This window comes from Lagopus leucura, unplaced genomic scaffold, assembly GCF_019238085.1.
Source record: "Lagopus leucura isolate 7727_CA_CO unplaced genomic scaffold, USGS_WTPT01 Super-Scaffold_100157, whole genome shotgun sequence".
NCBI lineage: Eukaryota > Metazoa > Chordata > Aves > Galliformes > Phasianidae > Lagopus > Lagopus leucura.
In genome coordinates this window covers 28,198,439-28,207,261 of record NW_024962334.1, presented here as the reverse complement: position 1 = coordinate 28,207,261, position 8,823 = coordinate 28,198,439, and the positions used below count along the sequence as shown (strand labels likewise).

The 8,823-nt window shown below is 42.3% G+C and overlaps 1 protein-coding gene across 1 annotated transcript in view; it reads right to left on the bottom strand.

Annotated features, from left to right (window-relative positions):
• Nucleotides 1-1,214: 1,214 nt before the first annotated feature.
• Nucleotides 1,215-8,823, bottom strand: part of CALCR (calcitonin receptor) — a 131,535-nt gene continuing 123,926 nt past the window's right edge. The window contains exon 13 of the mRNA XM_042889340.1: nt 1,215-3,925. Coding sequence (XP_042745274.1) covers nt 3,704-3,925 — 222 coding nt within the window. The 3' untranslated portion in view covers nt 1,215-3,703. The remainder of the gene's footprint in view (nt 3,926-8,823) is intronic.

Here is an 8,823-nt window from a genome sequence, read left to right as displayed (position 1 = left end):
CCATGAGCTGTGATGCTTATGCTGCACAGACTTACTGGCCTGGGATCACACTGCTCCAATGCAAATGAGTTTGAGGTCACAAACGCTTCTATTTCTGAGCAGTAATTGAATAACTATGCATATGTAGCTTCAAGAGGACACATCTGACTTTTAAAATTCAAAGCACTGGAAATGCAGAGTCTTTCATGCTGTTAGCATTTACGATTTGCATCTTTGAAAAATGGCTTCAATTTGGTATGTTAAGGCTGGCAATGGACGGAGGAGGATTTGGGAAAGAGGATGAAATTCACCTGCTTGTTATGGGTAGTGTCAAACCAAGACAGAGTTATGTTGCTAAGTTATAAATACATCAGCACTTAGCAGTGGAAATGCTTTCAGACTCGTATACAGAAAATTGTCCTGCCTTTGTTGCTCTTTTATTTCAGCTAAAACACATTTGTTAAGCAAATCAAAGTAGAAAAAAAACAGCAGGGCACACTTTAGGCATCCCATTTCTTTCATGCTGATTCTGAACCTAATAAATAACAAGCATCATCTTCCTGATAGATTCAGTTGTTCAAACAGAGAAACTGCACAAACCTTTCTTCCAGAGCAAATGTTCATTCAACTGAGTTTTCACATGTTGGGTGCAGTGTCAGAGAGAAAACAGACACAGCAGTGTTGCCCAGCGTAAAGCTGTTTTTCCTCTGAAAATATACCTCAAATCCACTGGTCCAAGCACTGCTCCCTTCCAAATTTCTGCTACATTAATACTTATTCATTTCTGCTGTTCTGGTGAAGGTATTAGTGACAGGACTCCCTACTGCCGAGACACTGTAATTATTCAGGCCATACCAGAGCTCCCAGTATTACTGTCATTAGTGTATGGTGCTTTTTGTAAAACAAGAAGTGAAATTTACCTTGCATGTGCATTGATGACTTCTCAGGCTACTTCTGAGATGAAGAAAGTAGCATTTTCAGTGGGGAAAAAAGTTTGGATTTGAAATTTATCCCAGGATGATTCCAACAAGAAACTCAGTGCATGTGGAACACTGAATCTTCAGTGGCTGCAAGCAGCTGTCACTCCACTGAAACCAGCACTGCCACAAAGACCCACATAGCCATGCAGCGTGTCCGCCCCCTGAGACTAAAAAGTAAATCTTAAAACCCCAGATCCTAAATTTGGCATTTCAGAGCATTCTACTGAATAGAGCAAGAAAAAATGACTAGTAAATGAAAAAAAAAAAACAAACACCCAACCAGTATAATAGGAAAGCATTTCAATTTTGTACATACACAGCTTTTACTTTTGTGTACATGATCATTATTAAACTCTCTGCGTTATGTACATTTCTTTCACAATCAGCTCATCTGTGCGTTCAGACACTAACATTGCCTTCTGGAGCTCTCCTGGGAAACATGGTGTGCCTCAAACCATTCAGAAACACAGCATCCACAGCAGAGCCACTTTGTGATTACATTTTTCTCTTTCTACTGTTCACTGGTAGAAAGAGCAATATGTGGAATACTGATTAAAAAAATAATTGCCTTTATGTTCTTTAAGTCTGAAGAATAAGCGTAGCTTGAATGAATACACAGGGCTCTATTTTCTTGCAGCTGTTCCATTAGATCAACCATGTGATGAACTGCACATACTGCTTGTTCCCAAGATCTTGTTCTGTGGCTGCAGCATTGAGGAGGAAGCTCTGGTTTCCCTCCTGTGTGTGAGGACATGGTTCCAGTTCATAGGCTCTGTGCAGCTCAAGTAGGTGGACACATTCAGCAGATCTCCACTTAAAATTTGCAGATGAATACTGAAAGGTCTAGATGTTCCAGTGAGGGAAAGTCTGAGCCTTTAAAACTACGAATGAATTTACTTTGAGCTCAGCCACTTCATTGCAACTTTTCTCCCTTTACTATATCTGACAAGATATGGAATTAAGGCTATTCTAACCTATTTTAATATTTGATATTTTAAGTGCCCTAGGCAATGCTAAGCAGAAAGAACATTATGGATTGAATCACAGCAAGAATGTGAAGGAAAAAAATTTTACATCAATGAAGGAAATCCTACATGAATACAACTGTAGTTTAAGAGATGGCATGCTGTCTTGTTCTGTTCACCTGCCACATAAGGCAGCACTTTTGCAGCACCTACCTCAGAGTTGGCATTCAGACACTTGAAATGCACAAGTGCCTCCTGCATGACTGCATACATCTTGCAGAGTGGGCTGGGCTGGAAGCATCAGACATAAATGATTAGCAGAGAAAACAAAGGAGTACCAATAACTTCCCAACTTCCTTCAAACTAAAGATTGTGATGAGTACTGTGTTAGCCTTTGGAATAAATATCTCATGCACATCTAAACAAAAGGCAAAGGAGTGGGAGATCTTCAGGAGAGTTTGCCAAAGATGCAAAAAGGAATGGTATTGTATTCATTAAACACTGTATGGATAAAATGTTGGAGGAGTCACAGCCTTGCTAAACTTCCTTGGCGCTGTCCTTGCTGCTTGCAGATTCTTTTTGTTAAGCTTTCTGAAGGAAATTCACCTACTGTCTTCCTTTTGTGATTTGCAAAATTTTTTAGAGACATTACAATAACTTCTAACTCCAAATCAACACTCCCTCACCTGATTTCTGCCTCAGTGATCACACAGACTCTAACAATGCTTTGAATGCGTGATAAAAGGTGCTCATTACTTCCCAAACTGCACATTCACCTTGTTTTCCTGGTGACAGACTCACACATGAAATTGTCACTTTCAATGGTAAAGGAGTCAGAACAGCAAACAGATTGTAAAAACAGTTCTGTGTGCTGTGACATTAGTTCCTTATTTCTTACAAGGGATCCTTTACTGCTATGATCATAAATTTGTTAGAGGCAACCACTCATTTAGCATTCATCTCTGAGTGGCTATTAAAGAAAATTTTGAAACAAATTTCCCAGTTTATTCAGAATGAAAGAATCATGCCTTAATGATGAGTTCTGGGTTGAGTAATTGGGTGACAATTTTTCCTATAGATGCTTTTGAACTACCTGTATTGCTGAAAAGAAATTATTTTCAGATGCCTTCAGGACTTGTGAGAGATCTGGCTGTTTTTTTTGAGGGTGTCTGAGATCACAATATACAACTACAGCTTTACCATCATTTGTTTTATGCACCTGCTAATGGGATGATGATACGTTGGGGTATTTGTTGGAGATCATGAAGATGTGAGGACTTTGGAAAGAGTTTTTCTGTTCCTCTGCTTGATTCGTCTTGCAGTGTGCAAAATCTCTTCAGAAGTCACCAGGTTCCTCAAATGGGGAAAAGTAAAGGACCACAAGACAGTTACATCATGCAAAAGTTGATAGTTCAAAATCTGCTGTTAAAGAAAAGTACTGACAGCAAAAAGTGTGGAATGTTTCCAGTTGCCAGGTCCCAGTTCCCTCTTTCCTATTTGCTGTGCACTCCTGGCGCTTCTGCTGCTGGATCATCACTTGATGTGGGAGGTGTAGGAAGGACATGGCCTGGCAGGCACATCCATGCTCAGAAGCATAAACTGCTATTCCTACCTCTGTGCCAGATTCCCTGCACTGCTGCTGTCAGAGGCTGATGTGGTTTGAATGCCATGTGTCCAGTCACCCAGTCTTGCTCTCTTCCACTTGGATTCCCCACTCTTTTACTCTCTTTGTTCACAAGCAGGACATGAAATGGTGTGTCTGCAGTGGCTGCTGCCCAGCTAGGCTGATGTCTCCCCAGACTTCAATGCAACAAGTTCAGAGTCATCTACATATCTTCCATTGAGCTGCTCATTGTTGGAGTCATGATGGTACAGGTAGACAGGGACCTCTGTGATGGACGTTGCTGTATAGGAGGTTGATCTGGTGGAGCAGTGCTCTCGACGCCTTTGGCCCCACTGGGTTTTGTACTGTGTCCACTGCCTCTTCAAAGCCCCTTGTACCTGTTAAGGTAGGTTAAATTAGGGTAATGCATGATCAGAACTAGTGAAATTTTAGCACTTTTAAAACTTGCTGCAGAAAATAGGGGAAAAAAAAAAAAAGACAACAATAAGGAAATAGGCAGACCGAGCCTCATGGAATTTGACTAGAGCTCTCTTCTGCCCTCTCTTCCCAGCTGCAGAAGCACTCACTCATGCCCTGTCCTGAGATCCCTTCCTGCCTACCCTACAGCAGCAATTGTTTTTTCAGTGGTCACTGCTTGTGAAGAGAGGGAGGGGGTGGTTTTCCCATAGGAGGTCAGTGTGGAGAAGAGTGCTGCATGGGAACACAGCAGTGCAGCGCAGTGGGAGAAGAGGGAAGAGAAGGTAGGAATGAAGATCAAAAGACTTCTGATGCTGCACCTGAATCCTTGCACCTGGAATGGCAAATGCACTATGATTTTGAGGAAACTTAGCCTTGAATAAAACTGGCAAAGTATACTTCAAGAGCTTGCCAAGGCTCATCTTATAGACAGAGCCAGTTCATTAATGCAGATTAACTGGTAGTTCAAGAGGAGGTTCTGCACTGGCAAAAAAGCTAGCATTGGTCACAGACCTCTGTGTAGCAGAGAATTTCAGCTTTTGGACATTCATCCTCTAGGAACAAAACATTATATTCTACATTTATATTAAGGGTGATGTTCTACTCTGTGCCAGGATGTGACTGAAGCTGCTGAGGCCTGCCAGAGAATAAGAAGCCCATCTCCAGCTGCATGTTTGGGAGTGCTGGTGCCCTCCAGTTCCTTCCCAAAGGCTGTGCTGAGATGCAAGCAGGCATTGGGCAAAGCTGGGCTCCATCCATTCAGTTCAGCTGTCCTATTCCCCCAGTGTGAGGGCAGGAACTGAGTGCTATTACAGTGTGCTGTGACTCAGTCCTCCAGCAGCGGGAGAGACATGCAGATCCCAGGGCTCAAATGCTCATGCTGCAGCAGAGCTGTGTGTGATTCTTGCTCAGTGAGCTGCTCTGGGGCCACTCTCCAGGCTCTGTGCAGAGCAGTACCTTCCACTGATGTAAGTGGGTCTCAATGTCTTTAGTATTTCCTGTGACTCCACAATCCTAATCACTCCATTGATATGTATATTGTAAAATTCGATTGACTCCCCACCCATTGCAAGAAAGCTGTTCCCTGTCACATAAGGACAAGACTTCATAAGGAATTGCTGTGAACCTGAGATGCTCACTGGCTGTGCAGCAGGACTACACAATGTGCCAAAAATGGATTTTTCAATTGCTTTGGATTTTTATTTTTAAGCCAAGGAGCGAGCCACGGGATGAAGACTGATGCTATAAATCCTTACTCATGCAAGTAGTTGCACTGACCCGGGTATGACTCCTTGCTTGAGTAAACAAACGTTTGCTGGACTGGTCCATTAAAAATAACTGAAAGCTATGTATCTCCATGCTCAGTTTCCAATACTACCTCTATTTTGCTATCACATAGCTCAAGGCAAAGTGGTTAAGAGTTCTTATCCTCTAGAGAAATAAATTTCTATTTACCTTCTAACACACAAATAAAAGAAAAGTAATGGTCAATGAAGATTAATTAGCTATCAAGCACAGAAAAATATATGGTCACAATGGGACTGTAATTACCAGGGCTGTGGACAGAGCTTATATACCAAGATTTGAAGTGAAATGGCTGCATGCATGGATGTGTGGTATCATATCACCACCAAAGTTTATAAGTGAAAAAAACCTAACTGCGTGGAAGAGTACTGCAGCTGTATCACATAATAAGGAAGTGCACAAAGTGAAACCTGTACAGGTTTTAGTATTTTTAATACTGCCTTTTTAACATCACAGTGCTCCAGACGAATGCTGTAGTCTGGTTACCCTAGAAGCTACATGAAGCACAACAGTTAACCATGGTTACATGAAGCAGGAAGAACAAAGTCTGCCAGGAGACACCTACAGTTTTGTTCTCAGAAGGCAATGGTGCTGCGGTATGTATGGACTGGGAGGGAGCAGACACATCCCTTCAATAGGAGTGATACTGGTCAAGGCTTACAGGCCCTGTGGAGCAGTGAGAGCACCAGGTAGGAACAGCTGCTTTCGTTCCAAGTGCTGGCACCTACAAGAGTCTGGCCACCCTTGGCTAGTGGGCTACATGAGGTGTTGCACTTGGGTAAAGCAATGAGTAAACCTAGATTTCTGCCCTGATTCCAAGGATCTCAGGTGATCGCTGCTTAGTGCCAACTAAAACTGTTCAGGCACAGATTTCAATGTGCAAGCAGCCTTACTGAAAATCACACGCCCAGCCATACTGTGCTAACAACCACAGAGGCTCCTGCCATGTTTTCCTCTGTGACTGCAGATGGAGGAAAGAGAAACCCAGAGAAATGAGGAGCCTGAATTGGCTTTCTCTGCTTTTGAAGACTTTAAAGGTTTTCCTGTTCTCCATTATCCATTCATGCCTCTTTGGCACATGAGGTATGTGGCTGTTATTTGGTGGTGTTTTTTTTCCAAAGAGACTTTCCATTGTGTTGGCCAGTCTTGCAGTCCAGAGGTAATCTCAGGCCTGGAAATGTGGTCTGGTGAGCAGACTACTGAAGAGTCCTCGTATCATCTGCACAACACTGTTGTTACTGGACAGAGAAACTACAGAGCTGCTGAACACTAAGATTTTGCACGAAAATACATGAGAAGATTAATCATTTAAAAAGTCCTGGAAAAGTCCATTGTTTATGTGTTCTTCCACATGAATGAGGGACTGATGACATTTTAGCAATTTTCCATTTCTTTCTATAGATAGGCTTATGGCAATAAAGTGAGGCTGTGAGGTAGCATGCAAACAAATTCAACATAAAATACTGTCAGGTGGTACCAAGTTTAGCACTGTTTGTCCTGGCTAAGCTTCATGCATTTTAGCCTTGAAGTTAAATATTCCAGTAGAAAAAAATAAATTCCTGAGTATCTAGTTTTCTTACTAAAATTAATCTGCCTGCCCTGTGCTGAATTTTCTCATGACAAACCACTTTGAATTCTACTCTACAGCATCTATACTCTATGGATGTATACAGTGGACTGGAAACAATCTCCTGCCATGACTGAAAACCAGATTGTGGCTTTGGTCTGTGTCGTACTGCATACAATGAGACTGGAGGGAATTATCTTAGCTTAGTTCTCTTATGCAGCTGAACTCAGAGCTCTTCTCCCTTTGTCAGTGCATAATGCCATCTTGGTGTTAGCCTGTTTAGGGCAATAGGATTGATTTAGGTTAGGTTTAGGCCCTAAGTAGCAACAGAGTAAGCTTATGTTTGAAATTAGGAAAAATTTCTTCTCAGAAAGAGTGGTGAGGTATTGGAACGCGCTGCCCAGGCAGGTGGTGAAGGTTTTCAAGAAGCGTGTAGGTGTGGCACTGAGGGACTTAGTGGGCATGGTGGTGATGGGCTGATGGACTAAATGATCTTAGTGGTCTTTTCCAACCTTCATCATTCTATGGTTCTATGATTCTGCTGCTACTCTGCAGGTTCTGCATATTCCATTACGTTTTGTTGCTGTGTGACAGACGGCAGCAGAGGGGCATTCTTACTAAATGGTGCCTGACATGGATGTGTGCATGAAGCAAAGGTGTGGAACTGTATTCCTCCATGCAGAAAAAATGGCATCCACTGACACTTACTGCTGCTTATTGAATGTCTGTGGAGACCAAACAGTGGATGTGAGCACAGTGAGGCGGTAGGTGGTGCATTTCAGCGGTGGCAATGGGCTGCCAGCTGTGCCGAAAAGGCTTCTGGATGTGACTGAGGGTCTGTATGCTTTCAGTGCTATTTATTGTTGCTTTTCTTCATTTTAGCACTGCTACAACCTTTAATCTAGGCACAAATGTTCTCATTAGATTTGGAGAACTACAGAGTAATTGGCCTTTTGCCCTAAAGCTATAAAATATAAAGCAAATATGTTTTGCAAAATCTAATCAGAATAACTTGAAGGTGACCCTGGGGGGAAGGAAGGACGAAGAAAGCAATCCTGAAGGCAAGGATTTGTGTGTAATACATTGTCTGGAGGCAAGCGAGGACATACTGGCACACTGCCTGTACAAAGCTGTGCAATCAGTCCTATAGGGATATGCTGTTTCAAAAATTGCCTGGCTTGTCTCTTCATTTTTCATGCCATGTTCTCCCTACCAGAAGGAACCAGAAGTCCTGCTGCATGTGCAGAGCATGGGGACCGAACTGTGCCAGAAGGTGATAACAGTAGAGAAGAAATACGGTGGTAGCCTGCAGGTTCTGGGGGTGGACATGATACGAGAAAAGAATAGCACGTCTGCCAACTTTGCTTAAATGGTCTAAACTCTGACATGAGAGTGTGACTTTCTGTAATATGATCTTTATGACTGTTATTTCATTTTAAGTTCTGGTGTCCTCACCTACTTATGTTCTGCCATTTCCCTCTTATGTCTCCCATAAGCTGTGGGAGGCCTCTTTTACTATTGCATTTCAGTGTACCTTTACAGGGTGAGTCAGCCAGAAGCAAGTGTACAGTGATGTCAACAAGAGATGGTAGAATTTAATACACTCAGCCATTCTGAAAGCTAGAAAACCAGCCAGTAGCACCTTATCAGTTGGATAACTTGCTACAAGTCATTATCAAAAATACAGCATGATCACATCATTACTACTTGAGAATAACATACAGGGATAAACAAAAGTAAGAATGTCCCTGTAGGGTGACGTACGGAGTGTTAGCATTGCAAATTCTGTTCTGTATCTAATCTATCTGCTCTGAATTCAAAGCAAACTTTTAAAGGGATTTCCAGCTTTTCTGAGATAATGCTGTGGTTTATTTCTCTACAGTTAAATGGTCCCAGTGTATCACAACAGCTTACCATCTTTGGGAAATGGCTTACTGGAGGAATTTA